Consider the following 21,503-nt stretch of genomic DNA (forward strand, 5'->3'; position numbering starts at 1 on the left):
GAAAACCACTGTTTGGGCGCACAGCAGGGCTCGGAAGGGAAGGAGCGCCATTAGACTTTTTGAATGTAAAATTTGTCTGAATAATTAGCAGACGCCATGTTGCGTTTGGAGAGCTCCTGATGTGCCTAAACAGTGGAAACCCCCCACAAGTGACACCATTTTGGAAACTAGACCCCTTAGGGAACTTATCTAGATGTGTGGTGAGCACCTTGAACCCCAAGGTGCTTCACAGAAGTTTATAATATTGAGCTGTAAAAATAAAATGTTCACATTTTTCCCACAAAACCGTTTTTCATCCCTTAATTTTGCATTATCATAAGGGTAATAGGATAAATTGCACCATGAAATTTGTTGTGCAATTTCTCCTGAACACGCCGATACCCCATATGTGGAGGCAAAACCACTGCTTTGGTGTACGGCAGGGTTCGGAAGAGAAAGGAGCGCTATGTTGGCTGGGATAGGCAGCAGACACCATGTCACATTTGAAGAGTCGCTGACATGCCAAAACAGCAGAAACCCCCACAAGTGACCCCATTTTGTAAACTACACCTCTCAAGGAATTCATCTAGGGAACTAGTGAGTATTTTTTAATTTTTAAAATTTATACCATTGGGCAGTGAACAAAGCATAATTATATTTTTACCACAAAAAAATGTTTTACCCTCAGATTTTACATTTTCACACAGGGCAATGGGTAAAAATGGTGCCGAAATGTGTCACAATTTCTTCTAAAAGTGGCAATACCCCATATGTGGCTGTATCGTACCGCTCAGCCATACGGCGAGATCTGGGGGGGACGGAGTGCTATTTGACAATTGGAGAACAAATTATTGTAGAATAGGCATTTGGATTTGGGAGCACAAAAGTTTCTGAATTTCTTTTGGGGGGCAAGGGCCATTTTGCTTTTCCAGAGCCTTTCTGCTACCAGTAACTTGGAAGTCCCTTATATTTTTAACAGATGACGGACCTGAGTGGGGACTATCTTTTTTTGAGGACTGAGTTGAAGCTTTTATTGGGAACATTTTACGTAACATTTATCCGGCGCTCTAGGCTGAGCACTTACAGCGGGGTTTCCATCTAAATTTCCAAGTGATGTAATTCAGATGAAACCCCTGCAGGATCCATTCACTGTAATGAGGCAGCAGAGTTACTCTGGACTCCGTCTGGCCTCTGTTTAGCGGTGTCCTTTTTTTCAGAAGTGTACAAAACTGTGGCCAACCGCACTTTTATGCACGCCTAAAACAAATGACACCGTGGGATCCCAGGCTAGACGGCATCCACAGTGGCCTATATCTGCCTCATTACAGGGAATCTTCCCTCATGGGTTCCGGCTGAATCACGTATTTCAGAGATTTACACGGAAACTCTGGCGTAAGTGCTCAGCGCAGAGCACAGGATAAATGTGGGCAGAGCCTTACTGGGATCTTTGGGGACATAATAAACAAATCAGTAGCAGGTGAAGAATTGGTTTTATTTATTTTTTACGCCGTTCCTAGTGTGATATAACGGATTAGATTACTTTATTCTTCGGGTCGGTGCGATTACAGAGATACCAGATTTATATCGGGGTTTTATGACTGACAGCTGTCACACACTAAAAGACGCTTTTTTGCAAAATCTAGTTTTTGCATCGCCATATATTTAAAAGAGCTATAATTTTTCCATATTTCGGCCGACAGAGTCATGTGACGGCTTGTTTTTTGCGGGACGAGTTGACATTTTTATGGGTACCATTTTTGGGTACGTGACATTTTTTGATCGCTTTCTATTCCGTTTTTTGGGAGGTAAAATTAACAAAAACAAACAATTCAGGAATTGTTTTTTGAGGGGTTTTTTTATGCCGTTCTGCGTGTGGTAAAAGTGATCAGGCAGCGTTATTCTTCGGGTCAGTACGTTTACAGCGATACTACACTTACTGTATTTTTTTTATGTTTTGGCGCTTTTACACAAACAATTTTACAGAAAAAAAATATTTTTTTTGCATTGCTTTATTCTGAGCGCTATAACTTTTTTATTTTTCGGCTGATGGAGCTGTATGGCGGCTTTTTTTTTGCGTAACAAGATGACGTTTTCAGCGGTACCATTTTTATTTCTATTTTGTTTTTTGATCGCATTTTTTTCCACTTTTTGTTTGGCGATATGATGAAAAAGCATATTTTTTTGCTCCGTTTTTTATTTATTTTTATTACGGTGTGCACAGAAGGAGTTAATTAGTGTGAGTTTTATAGCTCGGGTTGTTTCGGACGCGGCGATACCAAATATGTGTACTTTTTTGGTTTTGTAAAAATATACGGATTTATTGGTTTAATATTTTATTTATTTATTTTTATTTATTTTGTGATTTTTTTTTTAATAGTTTAAAAACTTTTTTTTTTTTACATTTTTTCTTAGTCCCTGTATGGAACATTAATTTTTATTTTTCTGATCACTGATCTCATGTAATGTAATAGACATGTATTACATTACATTACATGAGATCTTCCCTGACTGTTTCAGTCAGTCTCCTGTCTGGCTACAGCTGCAGCTGAGCCAGACAGGACACCATATATGGCAGAGCTGGAGGCGGTCATGTAACCTCCAGCTGCCATAGCAACCCCAGGTCCTGGAAGGACTCGGAGGTCTTCGGAGAGGTAAGTTGACGACCCCCCTCTCCTCCTGCTGTCTCCTATATGCCGCGATCACTCTAGATCGCAGCATATAGAAGACAGCTAAGGGTTAACATCACTGGGACCTGATCTAATCAGGTCCCGATGATGTTCCCTGTCCGAGCTAACGCTCTGCACCGGAATCGCAGCGCTTGCAGGACCCTGGGGGTCCTGAGCGCTGCGAGACCACCCACCGTTTTTAAACGTCGGCGCTGCACAGAGCCCAGCAAGCGCCGACGTTTATCTACAGTGGGCGGTCGGGAACCGGTTAAAAGTACAACTCGTCCTGCAAAAAATAAGACCTCGCACTGCTATATTGAATGAAAAATAAAAAAAGTTCTGGCTCTGGGAAGAAGGAGAGCAAAAAATGAAAATACAAAAATGGAAATTGCTCCGGTCATGAAGGGGTTAAGGAGCGGTGGGGCCCTTATTGCTGCTGTATATTAAAACTACCCAAATCCAATTTTAACGGCTGTTAAGTGTTCAAGGGCTGACATTGAGCCACCTTTTAAACACAACCAAAAGAAACGATTTTTTAAAGGATATTACACATCAATTATGTGTAACAATTATATGGAGTGAGACTTTGAAACTAATTGTTATTTTTTCTATAGAATGCATTGTCACCCTAAAATAAATATATATATATCAGGGTGACAATACATATACACACACACACGTGCACATACACATAGGACAACCTCAAGAAACTTCATGCACGCCAACAGATATCCACAGTGTTAGCTGACCAGCGCTGTGGGTTTGATGTGCACTGCATGTCACATCATATAGGACTGAATGTGTGACCGTATATCATAAAGGGGGCTGTCCAAGCAAAATGAAACTTTAGTAGCCAGACTAAAATTTCAGAAATGCGTGTTGTAGATTTCTAGGCCCATTAGGGACTTGGCTTCTGGGATTTACGGAGCTCTCTTGTCTACAACGCTCCAATGGTTTTGCCATGTTCTAATAGAGCGCTGGTGTCAATTTCGATTTTTAGCCAAGAAACATCACCCATTGAGTTCCCCGATTAAACTGTTTTTTCCACCCTTTGTTTTAAGAGCAATAACTTTATTTTTTACCGGATAAGTTGTCGTTTTGAATGACACCATTCTTTTTACCATATAATGTATCAAAAAATGGGTGAAAAAATAAAATCATCAACTCCACCTTTGCTTTTTGGTGTTTTGCTTTTCATTGTGTGATATACATAACTTAGCAATAGGACTCTCGAGGTCAGTAAGATTACGGCGATATTTTTTCAAAAACCAAAATAAAAAAATAAAGTAATTCAGAACTTTGACTACATTTTTTTTTTTTTTTTTTTTAAAGTATTGCCATTTTCTAAGACCTGTAACTTTCCTGTTTTTCCATCCATGGAGCTGTGTGAAGCCTTGTTTTGTGTGCTGAAGAACCATTTTATTAATACAATTTTGGTGTAGAAATGACTTTTTGATCTCTTTATTGTAAAATCCAAGAGACCTGAACTGGAATGTAAATTGGTGTGCATGCAGCATGTAAGAGCATGTTCACACATGGCCACTAAACTGAAAAAAAAAGAAAACAGAAATACAATACACAAATACCCTGCAGAAAATAAATAAATCGCAATATCGCATGAAAATAAAGGGTACTTAGTTAACATTATTTTGATCAAACTTATGTTAACTAAGTACCCTTTATTATTTTCATGCACTAATTCTTTTTTTGCTGTTTAATATACACTTCAAATACTTTCATATTTGATAATTCTGACTTTTTGGGACAAGATGTAACCAAATATGATTATTTTTTTAATTACTTTTTTTTGGAATGGGGAAAAGGGGGTGATTTACACTGTTACATACTTTGAAAAAAAAAAAAATCTTAGGCTGTGTGCCCAAGATGCGTTTTTTAAGCATTTCCACAGTGGCAAAAACGCTGCAGAAACGCTTAAAAAACGCTTGGTAGAAGGCCTGCCATGGTCCCCAATGATACTCCGCTTGTGCTGTGCACATGTTGCGGAAATTTTCGCTGCGGATTATCATTGCGGAAAAAAACGCAGCACTACCAGTTATTTTGAAGAAGCGCTGCGTTTTCGCCGCCATTGACTTGCATTAGAACGCATGGATTACGCATCACTGTATATGTAGATGCGGAATCCAAGCGTTCTAATGTGCGGATGGTACCCGGGTGTGGAGGACAGGAGACTCTCCTCCAGACCCGGGTACCATAGAACCTGTGAAAAAAAGAATAAAATAAAAAATAAATATTATATTTACCTTCTGATGGCCCGTGGTCTCCTTGTCTTCGCTGGCCGGCAGATCGCGGTGGACTGAAGGACCTGCGCTGACGTCATTTAGTCATGTGACGGGTCACGCGACACTGACGTCGGCAGGACCTTCAGTGTACCGCAAGCTGCCGGCAAGCCAGGACCGAGCGAAGCAAGACTCCGGGGGACATCAGGGTAAGTATAGATTTATTTTTTTACATTCTTTGGAGGTCACACTATATAAATCCATGCCGGTTGCATGGATTTATATAGTGTGACCAAGTTGTCAAGCACTTTCCAAGTGATGCTAAAATCGCTTGGAAAGCGCTTGTCAACCCGCATGCAGAAATGCATGTGAAGAACACTTTACATCCGCATGTCCCTGGCAGGAAAAACGCATGTACAATCCGCATGTGTTTTTTCTGCCAGGGAGATGCAGAAACGCTCAGGAAAAATCCGGAGCATTTCTGCATCGTGGGGACATAGCCTTAGTCCACTTATGAGATTTAAACCTGAGATTGTTCAATTGCTTATATTACATACTGCAATACAATTGTATTTCATTAAATTGCAGTAAAGTGTAATTCCAGTTCTTCTATGAAGCCCATCTGGCTTAGCTTTACAGGAGGACAAATCCCACCAAGGACAACATCTGCATGGAGTCTGTATGTTCTCCCCGTGTTTGCGTGGGTTTCCTCCGGATACTCTGATTTCCTCCCACACTTGAAAGACATAATGATAGGGAGTCTAGATTGTGAGCCCCAATGGGGACAGTGATGATAATATCTGCAAAGCGCTGTGAAATTAATGGCATTATGTAAGTAAAATAAATGGCCGCCATGACAACCCATGACTGATCGCTATCACATTAGTGTCAGTGATTGACTGCATGATCTAAATGGTTAACAACAGTGATTGGAACTACTGCCCATAAAGACATATGACAATCATTGACTATGACAGCCATCATCTGACGAGTATGAAGTTGGTTCAGCTCCTCAGCCCGCTCCATACAGCACATAGCGACCTGTGATAAAAATGCATGTCACAAGTCGTTAAAGGGAACCGGACAGATTTATGCTGCCCGTTCCCATGTGTGTGCATAGGGACAGATCTGTCAATCAACTGAAGAGGTGCATAGAGAAGCGAGATGGGGGCTGCACCAGACTACTTGTGTCTATCTATGGTCCCTGGCCAGCTTTTCAAACTATGTTTTCTCTGCAGTGTTTCTGAGGATAACGTACCTACTGCAATTGTTCAGGCAGGAGCCGATTCATGTTACCAAAGGTTCGAGCAGCATGAATCAAGACAGGTTCCCTTTATGGTATCCATAAACATAAGATACAAATAGATTCTTGGTGAAACAATCACAGGTAAACATTGTTTTAAAGACGTACACATTTAAAGGGATACTCTGGCGCTGATCACTTTTGCATCAAGAGATAAGCAGTGCTGACTACGCTGCGATAGCAGATGCCTGCCAGAACATATACACAATTGATACATACTGATTGTGCATGGTTCTTGACAGTCATCTGCTGACGCAACGTAATCATTGCTGTTCACCTCTCAAGTAGTGTCAAAGAACACCAAAGTCCATATTGGCCTTTACAATCATTCAGATCGGACATACACGTTCAAGAGTTTGCAAGGGATTTTTTTCCTTTTGGTTCATGAAATTGAAGAATACAACAAACTCAGATATACCCCACTCTTAAAAGATCCAGCCCTGCCTTTCCTCTACTGGGCTCTGCCGATGTAGACTGCACCAATTGCTGAACCCAGTGATTGGTTGCAGTGGTTGTGAGGTCGCCGCTGCAACCTGTCAAAGTACACAGCAGTGGGAATGAGGCAGCACGCGATCAGAGGAAGAAAAGTACAGCAGAAATGGGTATTTTGAGTAGTTTTAACAACTTTGCTTAAAAAATATACACACACACACACACACACACACACACACACACACACACACACACACACACACACACTAAACCACTCCCTTAAAAAGGGAATCTGTCACCCCCCTGGGTGATATCAAACCTCTACTATGGGCATACAGGGTATAAAAAAGTAAATCTATACATACCTGTATGGCCCATAGTAGAGGTCTGATTGCAGAGAAAAGTGTTTTTATCCACTCTGTTTTTCACAGGCTTGGTGTCCGGGGGATGCCAAGAAATTCCCTGCCTAAATGTTTATTATTCCCCGAAATCCCCGCCTACATGCTTAGTTACCATATTCCCCCCCTCCCCTGTGACGTTCACTGTACTCCCTGACTTCCCGGGCATGCGCGCTTTGCTTCATCCCGGCCCCGTCTCTCGGTGCACTGTGCCGCAGGGTTCAATTCCGCAGGCGCCGGGGAGTCACTGTCACTTGCCGGTGCCTGCGCAGTAGAACCCTGCGGCACAGTGCACCGAGAGACGGGGCCGGGATGAAGCAAAGCGCGCTCTATGTGAGCGCATGCCTGGGAAGTCAGGGAGTACAGTGCACGTCACAGGACCCTGTGACGTGCAGGGGAGGGGGGGGGGATATGGTAACTAACCATATAGGCGGGGATTTCGGGGAATAATAAACAGTTAGGCGGGGATTTCTTGGCGTCCCCCGGACACCAAGCCTGTGAAAAACAGAGTGGATAAAAACACTTTTCTCTGCAATCAGACCTCTACTATGGGCCATACAGGTAAGTATAGATTTACTCTTCTATCACATGTATGGCCATAGTAGAGGTCTGATATCGCCCAGGGGGTGACAGATTCCCTTTAAATGACAGTTTAGTAATATTTAGTATTTAGCAATACGATTATTAGAATCACAAGAAAAATACAAAATATAAAACAAATTAAATTTTTTTTTATAAAGTGGTACATTTTTAATTGTAGTAGTGCAGCAATAATAAAAATGGTAATAATAATAATAATACATTTGTGAGGCCTAGTCCCAGTTAGTATGTTAGTGTAGGGAGTACAATTGGGGGAGAGAGGTTGAACTCGATGGACCTAGGTCTATATTCAATCTTACGCTACTATGTTAAATGAAGTCATCGGATGAAAAAAAATAAAAATAAAAAAAAAAATAAAAAAATCATCATTTTGGTTTCAAATCATCCATTTTAATCATGTTTAGACTAACGCGTATGGCCCAAGTTAAAAAAGTAGTTAACTTGAAAGGCATTAGCGGCCAGACGCCGACACACTTTACATGTCTGGCACTGTGGGAGACAACAGGGAGGGAGGGGGTGGCGGCAGGATTCCCTTCAGGGAGGGGGGGGGGTGGCGGCAGGATTCCCTTCAGGGAGGGGGGGGGGTGGCGGCAGGATTCCCTTCAGGGAGGGGGGGGGGTGGCGGCAGGATTCCCTTCAGGGAGGGGGGGGGGTGGCGGCAGGATTCCCTTCAGGGAGGGGGGGGTGGCGGCGGCAGGATTCCCTTCAGGGAGGGGGGGGTGGCGGCAGGATTCCCTTCAGGGAGGGGGGGGTGGCGGCAGGATTCCCTTCAGGGAGGGGGGGGGGGGTGGCGGCAGGATTCCCTTCAGGGGGGGGGGGGTGGCGGCAGGATTCCCTTCAGGGAGGGGGGGGGTGGCGGCAGGATTCCCTTCAGGGAGGGGGGGGGGTGGCGGCAGGATTCCCTTCAGGGAGGGGGGGGGTGGCGGCAGGATTCCCTTCAGGGAGGGGGGGGTGGCGGCAGGATTCCCTTCAGGGGGGGGGGGGGTGGCGGCAGGATTCCCTTCAGGGAGGGGGGGGGGTGGCGGCAGGATTCCCTTCAGGGAGGGGGGGGGTGGCGGCAGGATTCCCTTCAGGGAGGGGGGGGGGTGGCGGCAGGATTCCCTTCAGGGAGGGGGGGGGGTGGCGGCAGGATTCCCTTCAGGGAGGGGGGGGGGGTGGCGGCAGGATTCCCTTCAGGGAGGGGGGGGGTGGCGGCAGGATTCCCTTCAGGGACGGGGGGGGGTGGCGGCAGGATTCCCTTCAGGGACGGGGGGGGGGGGGGTGGTTTTGGCAGGATTCCCTTCAGGGAGGGGGGGGGTGGCGGCAGGATTCCCTTCAGGGAGGGGGGGGGGGTGGCGGCAGGATTCCCTTCAGGGAGGGGGGGGGGGGGTGGCGGCAGGATTCCCTTCAGGGAGGGGGGGGGGGTGGCGGCAGGATTCCCGACGCCCCCGGCTCACACACACTGACAGCTCCTATATCACTGCGATGATGTGGCCGCACGGCGCGGGCAGCTGCTGGACTCCCAGCCATCCGTCAATATCCAATTTCCCCGTGTAGGATGACACCAGTAATAACACACGGCGGAATCCCTGCGACCGGGAATCACTGGCCGCACATTGCCCCGCACATACAGCGGCATCCTCGCTCGTACAGCGGTGTGCACAGGGGCGCTGTTGTCATGGTGACTGCACTGCCTGCTGAATGGACCTGTCACGAGATTAACCCCTGCGGTGCCGGGCAGCCCCCAGTGACACAATGTGGGGGATTCCCGGAGACCTCAGGCCGCCGCTCCGTCTCCCCCAGTCCGGTGTCTCCTGCGGGGCCGCCATCTTTATTCAAGCTGAGGAGGGAGAGCTGTCATCGGACGGGAGGGGGACATGACATAGCAGGGGGAGCACACCGACACAAACGAGACTCACATTTAACCGCCCGCTCGGTGGTGGAGTGTTTACCGTCCTTGGTGGACATGGTGCAGGCTGCGGGGCCTCTCCCGGCTGCAGTGACTCCGCGGCGGCCTCCTCCTCCTAGCGGCTCCGGCTCTTTCTCAGGGAGGGAGAAGCGAAGGGAGGGGGGAAAGGAGGACAGAAGCGGGGCACAGCTAGAGCCTGGCGGTAGCGGCTGCTGGCAACATGGCGGCGGCAGCGCAGACTCTGCGGCTCACACGGCGGCGCGGGATGGGGGTTGTCCCGGCCCAGCATGCACCGCGGCGGCTCTCCCTCACTCGCAGGGGAGGCGGCGGGAGGAGCAGGGTGATGGACGGGGAAGGTGTCAGCAGTGTACACACGGCGCGGCGTCACCTTATACCGCTGCTGTAGAGAAACAGTGCGCGCTGACAGCAGCTGCCCGCGGCGACCAATCAGGTTCCAGCTCTCATTTTCTTACGGGGTCAGGAAATGTAAGCAGTGATGTGATTGGTTGCTATGGGGGACTGATCTGCCGCTCCGCACTACACCAAGTCTTCACTGTGAAGCCATGGAAGGAAGGCAGCGGGGTCTCCTCACCTAGTCAGCCAGGTGCACAGTGCCAGCAAACTGCCAGCAGCCAGTGGTGGCCGCCAGGAAAAGCCCTGGTGTGCACTTAGAGGGGGTGTTCACACTGCAGGGTTTTCCACTGAGCAGATCTCGTTAAAAAAAAAAGTAAAATAGTAGAAAAATTAGAATGGTTACATGTCCATGATCTGGTGTTTTCAGCTAGGAAGTCGATGGGAAAGGAGAATAAACCCCATGCATCTTTTTGAGCAGTTTGTCTTCATTCGATAAAAAAACAGTAAAAAAGTCGTCCAAGACTCTGCCGGTGGAAAAGAAAAAAAAACCGCTAAAAATGAGAAAAGGAGCGAGTCCTAAAGCGTCTTGAAAAGGTGACGTTTCTGACGAAAAAAAAAAAGACAGTGTGAACGTTTACTAAGGGGTTAATCCCATTTCTGCCTCTCATCGCCCACATGGAGGTGATGGCTTCTGTCCCGGCCACCAGTGGCGAAGGTACCAACACCACCAGGCGCTGGTGCATCACGCTGTGCATAAGTCCCATAGAGATGGATGGGAGTTACAGAAACAGCGGCTACACTGCTGGAGGAGCTCCCGAGGTGCAGAAACCCTGTGCTGTACTGCTACCACAGATCCCATTCATTCCTGTGGGAGATATGCGAACTATCAGTTCTACCAGAGATGCACATCTCCCATAGAAAATAATGGGATTGCGGGACACAGGGTAGCGTAGCCATGGCTGCATCTCGGGGTTATGCCACCAGTGTAGCTCGCTTGGCTATGCTGTTTCTGTAACTCCCATTAACATCTATGGGACATAAGCAGCGCAGTATAGCTCCGCTCGGCTGTTTTTGGCACTATGCTTGTGGTGGCCGGGACATAGAAGCAGATAATCCCATCTAGCCCTGGAAAGACAGCCATGGAATAATCCTGTAATACACTGCTCAAAAAAATAAAGGGAACACTCCAATAACACATCCTAGATCTGAATGAATGAAATATTCTCATTGAATACTTTGTTCTGTACAAAGTTGAATGTGCTGACAACAAAATCACACAAAAATCATCAATGGAAATCTAATTTATTAGCCAATGGAGGCCTGGATTTGGAGTCACCCCCAAAATTAAAGTGGAAAAACACACTACAGGCTGATCCAACTTTGATGTAATGTCCTTAAAACAAGTCAAAATGAGGGTCAGTATTGTGTGCGGCCTCCACGTGCCTGTATGAGCTCCCTACAACGCCTGGGCATGCTCCTGATGAGGTTGCGGATGGTCTCCTGTGGGATCTCCTCCCAGACCTGGACTAAAGCATCCGCCAACTCCTGGACAGTCTGTGGTGCAACGTGACGTTGGTGGATGGAGCGAGACATGATGTCCCAGATGTGCTCAATCGGATTCAGGTCTGGGGAACAGGCAGGCCAGTCCATAGCTTCAATGCCTTCATCTTGCAGGAACTGCTGACACACTCCAGCCACATGAGGTCTGGCATTGTCCTGCATTAGGAGGAACCCAGTGCCAACCCCACCAGCATATGGTCTCACAAGGGGTCTGAGGATCTCATTTCGGTACCTAATGGCAGTGAGGCTACCTCTGGCGAGCGCATGGAGGGCTGAAATGCCACCCCACACCATTACTGACCCACTGCCAAACCGGTCATGCTGAAGGATGTTGCAGACAGCAGATCGCTCTCCACGGCGTCTCCAGACTCTGTCACGTCTGTCAGATGTGCTCAGTGTGAACCTACTTTCATCTGTGAAGAGCATAGGGCGCCAGTGGCGACTTTGCCAATCCTGGTGTTCTGTGGCAAATGCCAAGCGTCTTGCACGGTGTTGGAATGTGAGCACAACCCCCATCTGTGGACGTCGGGCCCTCATATCACCCTCATGGAGTCGGTTTCTAACCGTTTGTGTAGACACATGCACATTTGTGGCCTGCTGGAGGTCATTTTGCAGGGCTCTGGCAGTGCTCCTGTTCCGCCTTGCACAAAGGCGGAGGTAGCGTTTCTGCTGCTGGGTTGTTGCCCTCCTACGGCCCCTCCACGTCTTCTGGTGTACTGGCCTGTCTCCTGGTAGCGCCTCCAGCCTCTGGACACTACGCTGACAGACACAGCAAACCTTCTTGCCACAGCTCGCATTGATGTGCCATCCTGGATGAGCTGCACTACCTGAGCAACTTCTGTGGGTTGTAGAGGCTGTCTCATGCTACTGACTCGCCCCCTGGGCCGTGGGGCACCCGGAACCGGGCTTCTATGCGATGCTGGGGGTAGTAGTGGCAACCCGATCCCGTGGCTCAGGGTGGTCAGACCAAATTATGGCAGTCTATTTATCAGTGTTTTGAATGTCCGACTAGGCCACCCGTGGATTGCGGTCAGAGATAACTGCCGCTGCGAGGCAGACCACTGAGGCTGGTGTTGGTGTGCAGCACAGGGGTAGGACAACTCCCCACGGGAAGAGTGTAGCCTCAGGGCAGTGTAGGTGAATGCTGGGGGTGATAGTGCAGGCCGCAATAGTAAGAGTTCAGAGTCCGCTTCAAACAGTCCAGGGTCTTTATTGCAGATGTTATTACTGACCCAACAGGAGTACCGGTTAGGAATGGGCCTGGGTATCTGAGAGCATTCAGGCGAGCCCCACTGGTCAGGGTGAGTGTGTAGGCCTACCGTTCTCTCTCTATGCTCTTGCTGACTATCCCCCTTTTCGTGGTGTAATAGCCCACGTCCCTGAGCTGGCCGTGTACTTTGCCTGTATGGCTTGCGACTCGGGCCTTGGGTACCTTTTGCTTCTCCTTGCTGTACTGGTCCCTCTGTGTGGCGGAGCCTCCAGGCTTCTTAGGCCAAGGGACCTGGAATCCCTCGCGGGTTGGTTCTCTGCTGCTGGGCTTGCAACCCTGACAGCCTCGGACCCCAATGTCCGGTTGTGTACTTCTCTCAGCCAGGACTGGCTCTCGTCGCCTCTGTCCCTGGCTCGCAGTCTCTCCTCTGCCTCACGGACTCCTCAGCTGCTGCTGACCTGTCCCTCTTCTCTGAGAACCCTTCTGGACACTTCAGAAGTGGGTTCTGGTCTCTCTAACCCTGCCACAGTTCCAGCTTTTATAGGGGCAGCCTGCTCCCCCTACTGGCATGGGACAGGAGGTGCTGCATGCTAATGGTCCCTGACCAGGGAACCTCCCTCCTGCTCTCAGACACAGCCTTTAATATTTGTGGCATCCAGGCCTGGGGTGACACATTCCCCCTTAGTAAAATTTAGTACTCCGGGACTAAGCCTTTTTGGCCAACAACAAACAGGGTATAAACAATAACATAACATATTTACAAGCACATTTTGTCCTTAAGGTCACGGCGCTTCCGTGACCGGATGTCCATATCACCCAACAAGGTGAAGTTTTACACAGTGTGGGGACCTGTCCCTATAAACCCCAAGTTCCTGGCCTTGGGCGTGGCGGCAAGGTAAAAGCTAACTACTTTGGACCACAAGGAGGCCACGCTGGACAGGTTTTTCTTCCGTGGCCATCTTCACAAGAGGGCACCACGTGCAACTATCTACAAGACAGTTCCGGCCATTCAGTGTCCATGACCTGTCAGTCCATTGTATCTAGAAAAACTGGGAAAACATTATTAATTATCAGGCAACAACCATAAAACATTAAATATTTACAGGTAAATGTAGACTTTGCACTTAGATCTTCCAGCGAGCTGGTACTTGACCCCTAGTGCTCCGGGTTGACCTGCGTAACCCACTGTCTGGTGGTGGTCTAACCTGGCTTTCCCCACTAGCATTTAGGGTACAGCTACTAGCTGGGTTTACAGGCAGGGCAGGCAGCTGTCTGCGGGTCCTTTGGCTTACCGCAGGCATGGCAGGCTCACTGTCAGCAGAGGGTTGACTCTCCTGGGCTGCTTGTTCTTCTTGTTCTTCCTGCTCTCCTGTAGGCTCCTGCTGGGTAGGTTGAAGGAAGTGTAGGACGGGTACCACTATGGCATAGTTTATCTGAGTCCAGGACCGGGGGAACTCTCCGAGAACGGTGCTGACCATTTCCTCCTTGTCCACTGCGGGTTCATGGTCATCTTGATCTTCACTTGGACTCTGCAGTTGCTCTGGGCACCGTTTTAGGTGGTCTCTGGAGACAGTGCTAGTGGTTTCTCCTCCATCCTTGGTAATTACACATACCTTTGGGTTGTCGTGGTTGGACGGCAGTACTGTGTACGGGTCGCTCTCCCACTGGTCATCTAGCTTGCGAAGCCTTCTCTTCCGCTTCAGGACCTGCTCACCAGGTTCCAGGGGACCAGCAGGGGCGTGTTGATTGAAAGCCTCTCTTGTTTTTCTCTCGCTTGAGCCAGACTCCTCTCCACACTCTCCTGTACCTTCTTGTACTGTAGCCGCCGTTCCGTATCCCAGTCCGCATCTGGGGAGGTGTCCTCCGGTGTCAGGACTCCCATCTCCAGGTCCATAGGCAGCTTACCTGGTCTTGCTCGCATCAGGTAAGCCGGGGTGCAGTTGGTAGCATTCACCGGGATATGATTGTATAAGTCTATCAGGTCTGGCAGCTTCTCCGGCCACAGGCTGCGTTCTTCCAGGAGCAACGTCTTAAGGAGATCAATGACGATATTATTCATTTTCTCACACAGCCCGTTGGTTTGCGGCTGGTAAGGCATTGTCCGAATCTTCCTACAGCCGTAGAGGTTGCAGAACTCCTGGAAGACTTCCGCCTCAAACGCTGGACCTTGATCTGTCAAGACCTGTTCCGGATACCCGTGTGGACGGCAGAAGTGCTGTTGGAAGGCTCTGGCCGCCGTTTGGGCCGTCAAGTCTTTAACCGGGACCACCACCAAGAACCGGGAGTAATGGTCCACAATCGTGAGGGCATAGATGTAGCCGGACCGGCTTGGAGCCAACTTCACATGGTCCAGAGCTACCAGCTCAAGAGGCTGCCTGGTGACGATGGGCCTCAAGGGTGTCTTCTGGCTGGTACGGTCGTTCCTTCTGAGGTGACATGGGCCGCAGTCCCTGCACCAGTTCTCTATGGCCCCTCTCATACCGATCCAGTAGAACCGCTCTCTCAGTAGGAACTCCAGTTTCTTCCACCCGAAGTGTCCGCTCTGTCATGGTAGGCCTCCAGGACCATTGCTGCATCCCGTCTCGGGACCACTACCTGCCAGGTCAGCTCGTGCGTCCGGTGGTTGACAAGACTTATGCACAGCTTACCTTCGTAGAGGAATAGCCTGCTTTTCTCCTTCCATAACTGCTTGGCTTCCTCTGGAGCGTCGGGGCCAGGGCTAGCGTCTGCCTGGGTTAACAGGTCTTTCACCAGGCGAACTGCAGGGTCACTATCTTGCGTTTCAGCCCAGCCGTGGTGGGGTAAGGGGTTGAACATGACGGTGGTTAGGTCTTTGTCTCTTACCCGGTGAGAATACTGAGTGGCCCCATACCGGCGGAACGCAGGGAGCTCTACTTCCTCCAGCTCTTCCGAGTCTTCTTCTTCTTCGGGTAGGTGGGGCATTCTTGATAGGGCGTCTGCGTTGGCGTTGGTTCTGCCTGCCTGGTATTTGATTGTGAAGTCATAATTTGATAGCCGGGCCATCCACCGCTGTTCTAGGGCACCAAGTTTTGCATTGTCCAGGTGTGTCAACGGGTTGTTGTCTGTGTACACAGTGAACTTTGCGGAGGCCAGGTAATGTTTAAACTGTTCTGTGACGGCCCACACCACTGCCAAGAATTCTAGCTTGAAGGAGCTGTAATTCTCCGGGTTCCTTTCAGTGGGCCTCAGCTTCCGGCTGGCGTACGCAATCACCCTTTCTCTGCCCTGTTGGTTTTGGGACAGTACGGCTCCTAGCCCCACATTACTGGCGTCTGTGTGGGGGATAAAAGGCTGGCCATAATCGGGGTAGGCCAGGATCTTATCCCCCGTGAGGGCCATCTTCAACTGGCGGAAGGACTCCTCTTCCGGCTTGTCCCACTTGAAGGGTGGCTTGTGACTTCTGGATTTAGACTGACCTATCAGGAGGTGCTGCATTGGAGCTGCCATCCTAGTGAACCCGGGGATGAACCTTCGGTAGTAGCCTACCAACCCGAGGAATTGCCTCACTTCTTTGATGTTAGAGGGGCTTGGCCAGCTCTTGATGGCTGTAACCTTGTCGGGGTCGGGGGCTACTCCCTCAGCACTCACCACGTGCCCCAGGTACTGTACCTTCGGCTTTAACAGATGGCACTTGGAGGGTTTCACTTTCATGCCAAAGCCTGCCAGGGCCTCAAACACCTCGGCCAGGTGTTTTAGATGGTCCTCGTAAGTCTTTGAATAGACAATCACGTCGTACAGGTAAAGTAGGACCGTCTCAAAGTTTCGGTGCCCTAGACAGCATTCCATCAGCCTCTGGAAGGTCCCGGGTGCATTGCAGAGCCCGAATGGCATACAGTTGAATTCACTCAATCCCATCGGGGTGGTGAAGGCGGTCTTCTCCTTGTCAGCCTCTGCCACAGGAACCTGCCAGTACCCGCTAGTAAGGTCCAAAGTAGAGAAGAAATTAGCTGATTTTAGTGCAGCTAAAGACTCCTCTATCCTAGGTAACGGGTACGCGTCTTTATGGGTGATACGATTGATTTGTCTATAGTCCACGCACATTCTCATGGTACCGTCTTTCTTTTTTACCAGAACCAAGGGGGCTGCCCAGGGGCTACAGCTGTCTCTAATGACCCCAGCTTCTTTCATTTCTCTCAGCATGCCCTTTGCGTTCTGATAATGTGCAGGGGGTACAGGTCTGTATCTCTCTTTTATTGGTGGGTGGCTCCCCGTGGGGATGTGGTGTTCTACCCCTTTCACCCTGCCGAAGTCTAGCGGGTGCTTACTAAAGATTCTCTCGTACTCCTGAACCACCCGGTAGACTCCTTGTTTTTGGTGCAAGGGAGTGGAGTGAGCACCCACGTGGAGTTTCTGGCACCAGTCCTCCTTAGGTTTCTGGGAGCCATTACCCTCCGCCTGGGGAGATGGAGGCAAGGGTTCCACGGCCCTGACAGCATTGTGTTCAACAGTATACAATTTGGCTAGTGTAGCGTACCGGGGCAAGTGTACTTCCTTTTCCCCAATGTTTAAGATCCGGACGGGCACCCTTCCATGGCGGACATCAACCACCCCCCGGGCTGTCAAAATGGTGGGCCTGCTGTCTGAGTACACGGGTTCTACCATGGCTTGGTAGTCTCTCCCTCTTAACCCGATTGCAGTCCGACACCAGATCATAATTTCATTTTTGGGAGGCATGGCAATGGGGAATGGGTCGCTCATCCTCACGCTACCGATCTCACCACCAGACAGTTCTACCTGTTGCCGTCTCATCAGGGCTCTTATCTCCTTCTGGAGGACCCTCTGTTGGCTGGAGCTCGCATTCATCGCCACCTGCTGCAAAATTACAATCACTTCTGAAAGACAATTTTTAATCACGTTAGTACACAAGGTTATTTTAGGGTGACTTTCTCGACGGTCAATGTCCACAATGATCACTCCCTGTGCTGGCAGTTCAACTTTACCAATCATAATGGTCATCTCTCTGAACCCCACCTGCGGCACGGGCTGGCCATTGCTGGCGATGATGCTCAAGTCACTGTCTGGATAGCGGGTTATGTCAGTGTCACTCCAGTACTGCTTGTAAAGTACATAGGGGATGGTAGTCACTTGGGACCCGGTGTCCAGCAGTGCACTCATGGGGATACCGTCCAGCACTACGGGTAAAGCCGGGCGTCCCCCTACGTACTTATCACGCCAATTAGACGGGCCTGGTGACCTTATGCCTGGGGGTTGGCCCTCAGCCCCAGGTCGGACCCATTTAAAGTACAGTACCTGGCTAGGTGTCCCGGCTGGCAGCAACAGCGGCAAATCGGCTGTCCATCCTCAGTGTAACGATTGGCGGGCCTCCCTCTGAACGACGGGATCCTCCTCCGTCGACGCCATGGGACATCCTCCGGACTGGAAGCCAGCTTGATTGGTCCTGACGGATCCATCTGTAACGACTGTATGGTCCTGGTCAATGCAGCAACTCTTTGTTAGTTCTTGGACCTGATGGTGCTGGTTTGCAGGCGGGGATGGGTTTAGGGCCTGCGCATCAGCCCCCACAAGGTCTGCAGGGTAGGGCACTGCCTCCTGGTGGTAAGTGATGGCAGGGCGCCGGGACACTACAGCGCCACCTGGTGCGGGTTCTCGGAGAACCCGGATGGCCCTATCTTTGAACTGTGCAAAAGTCAAATCGGGGTTCTGTAGGGCCATGAGGCGCAGCTGGGTTCTGTGGGCGCTGGACAGCAGACCTTCTATGAACTGATCAGTCAACAGCTTATCGGTATCCTGCACGCTGCCAGGGTCAGCTTGTTTGATTGCTCCCAGAGCTTCTTGCAGGTTCAAGGCATAGTCTCTGATACTATCTTGGGCTCGCTGCTTACAGCCATAGAACCACATCTTGATTTTTGCTGAGGTACAGGTATCAAAGGTGTCCCGTAGACGGGTCAGAACCCCCCTTACAGTCCTTTTCTCCTCAGCTGTCCAAGATTTTACCTCCCGCTGGGCCGCACCAGTTAACTGCCCTATCAGTATGCTTACTTTCTGTTCTTCTGTCAGGGGGTAAACTTTGAACAGGCTATACAGCCTTTCTTTGAAGTCGCCCAAGGTATGCGACTCGCCGGCATACTGTGGCAGCCAGGCCGCTCCGGGGATATAGGGCATGGAAAACGGCATCACAGCTGCAGCGGCTACGCTGGTGGTAGAGGGTCCCTCTGCGTCCGACATCTTCCTCCCCCCTAGTTAACCGTGGCCTACCTTCCGGCGATCCTCTTCTGTAGGCCGCGGCTCCGCTCGCGATGCTCTGGGCGAGGACCTTGCGTCGCTCGGTGATGACGTCGGCGTCCGCTGGATCTCATTCCAGGACCTTGCGCAGCGTCTCAGCGTAGGGCGGGGCTTCAGGTCTCGCGCGTTTTTGACGTCCACGCCCCTCTTCTTCCTGCGTGGCGTCCCGAACATGGCGCCCGATGGCGGGAAATGGCCCCGAATGGCGGGAAACTTCACTGAGGTGAGTATAAAGTCTTTTTCAGGCACGCAATACCCGTTTGTGGCGGGTTGGTCACAATCCTGCTGACTACGCCAAAGCTGACTCGCCCCCTGGGCCGTGGGGCACCCGGAACCTTCTATGCGATGCTGGGGTTAGTAGTGGCAACCCGATCCCTTGGCTCAGGGTGGTCAGACCAAATTGTGGCAGTCTATTTATCAGTGTTTTGAATGTCCGACTACGCCACCCGTGGATTGCGGTCAGAGATAACCGCCGCTGCGAGGCAGACCACTGAGGCTGGTGTTGGTATGCAGCACAGGGGTAGGACAACTCCCCACGGGAAGAGTGTAGCCTCAGGGCAGTGTAGGTGAATGCTGGGGGTGATAGTGCAGGCCGCAATAGTAAGAGTTCAGAGTCCGCTTCAAACAGTCCAGGGTCTTTATTGCAGATGTTATTACTGACCCAACAGGAGTACCGGTTAGGAATGGGCCTGGGTATCTGAGAGCATTCGGGAGAGCCCCACTGGTCAGGGTGAGTGGGTAGGCCTACCGTTCTCTCTCTATGCTCTTGCTGACTATCCCCTTTTTCGTGGTGTAATAGCCCACGTCCCTGAGCTGGCCGTGTACTTTGCCTGTATGGCTTGTGACTCGGGCCTTGGGTACCTTTTGCTTCTCCTTGCTGTACTGGTCCCTCTGTGTGGCGGAGCCTCCAGGCTTCTTAGGCCAAGGGACCTGGAATCCCTCGCGGGTTGGTTCTCTGCTGCTGAGCTTGCAACCCTGACAGCCTCGGACCCCAATGTCCGGTTGTGTACTTCTCTCAGCCAGGACCGGCTCTCGTCGCCTCTGTCCCTGGCTCGCAGTCTCTCCTCTGCCTCACGGACTCCTCAGCTGCTGCTGACCTGTCCCTCTTCTCTGAGAACCCTTCTGGACACTTCAGAAGTGGGTTCTGGTCTCTCTAACCCTGCCCCAGTTCCAGCTTTTATAGGGGCAGCCTGCTCCCCCTACTGGCCTGGGACAGGAGGTGCTGCATGCTAATGGTCCCTGACCAGGGAACCTCCCTCCTGCTCTCAGACACAGCCTTTAATATTTGTGGCATCCAGGCCTGGGGTGACACACTACCACGAGGGTGAAAGCACAAACAACATTCAAAAGAGACCAAAACATCAGCCAAAAAGCATTGGTACTGAGATGTGGTCTGTGGTCCCCACCTGAAGAACCACTCCTTTATTGAGGGTCTCTTGATAATTGCCACTAATTTCCATCTATTGTTCCATCTATTGTCTATTCCATTTGCACAACAGCATGTGAAATTGATTGTCAATCAATGTTGCTTCCTAAGTGGACAGTTTGATTTCACAGAAGTTTGATTTACTTGGAGTTATATTCTGTTGTTTAAGTGTTCCCTTTATTTTTTTGAGCAGTGTATTTTGATGGGCCTCCACTATACAGAGGCTAATATGCATCTGCATACTAGTCCATTTTGCACTATGATTTCCACTGCAAAATAAATGTTTACCATGCTATATATTTTTGTTTTTTTACAGAACCCTATAGTGAACAGATGCCGTGAAATCCATCAAGAATGTGGCCACTATCGGACACACAAAATTAACATATACGCTCGTCAGAAACTGCAGATGCAGTGTGTACTTGGCTTAAATCTCAAGCTACACAGAAACATGAATGGTGTTGTCCACTATCGAACAGCCTCTTATACATGGTCCTCAGCGTTCTGCATAAAGTGTTTATAAAAGCTCGTGCACGCTGCCGTAAAAATTGTACAAATGCAATCCATCATTTTGACTGATGGCACTCATCCCCATGTCATTCAGTGATGCAGTGTACATGTCCAAATAATCACAGCATGCATGAGCTGTGATTATCGGATGGCATGCGGCCATTCATGTCTATGGGTCCTACCCCTGATGAAACCCCGTTAAAAATGTTGTTTTAGCCTCAAATCTTCTCATTTTCACAAGGATAGCAAGAAAAAACGGGACACCTAAAGTTGTTTTGCAATTTCTTCTGAGTACACCGATACCCCATATATGGTCGAAAACTACTTTTGAAGCACAGTGCAAAGCTCAGAAGGGAAGACGCGCCATTTGGTGTTCAGATTTTGCTGGAATGGTTTGAGGGTGTCATGTCACATTAGCAGAGCCCCTGAGGTGCCAGAACAGCAGAAACACCCCATAACTGACCCCATTATAAACACTACTCCCCCAAATGAATTCAGCTAGGAGTGCAGTGATCATATTGACACCACATATGCCTCACAGAATTTTAAACCATCGGGTGGTGAAAAAAGAATAATTAAATTTTTATCACAAAAATGTTGTATTAGCCCCAAGTTTTTAATTTTTTTAAGGGCTAGTAGAAAAAAAATGGACCTCAGTTTGTTGTAAAAATTTCTC

The 21,503-nt window shown here is 49.6% G+C and overlaps 1 protein-coding gene across 7 annotated transcripts in view; it reads right to left on the reverse strand.

Annotated features, from left to right (window-relative positions):
* The window catches only part of PPP3CB (protein phosphatase 3 catalytic subunit beta), a 71,976-nt gene extending 62,076 nt beyond the window's left edge, over positions 1–9,900 (reverse strand). For 2 of the 7 annotated variants that reach the window (XM_073685646.1, XM_073685645.1), the window contains exon 1: positions 9,514–9,891. In XM_073685646.1, coding sequence (XP_073541747.1) covers positions 9,514–9,562 — 49 coding nt within the window. In that variant the 5' untranslated portion in view covers positions 9,563–9,891. Of the gene's footprint in view, positions 1–9,513 lie in introns of all 7 variants that reach the window. The other 5 variants (XM_073685651.1, XM_073685649.1, XM_073685648.1 and 2 more) reach the window with 4 other exon arrangements.
* Positions 9,901–21,503: the final 11,603 nt, after the last annotated feature.

This window comes from Phyllobates terribilis, unplaced genomic scaffold, assembly GCF_046119375.1.
Source record: "Phyllobates terribilis strain yellow unplaced genomic scaffold, ASM4611937v1 Scaffold_5__5_contigs__length_657084704, whole genome shotgun sequence".
Lineage (NCBI taxonomy): Eukaryota > Metazoa > Chordata > Amphibia > Anura > Dendrobatidae > Phyllobates > Phyllobates terribilis.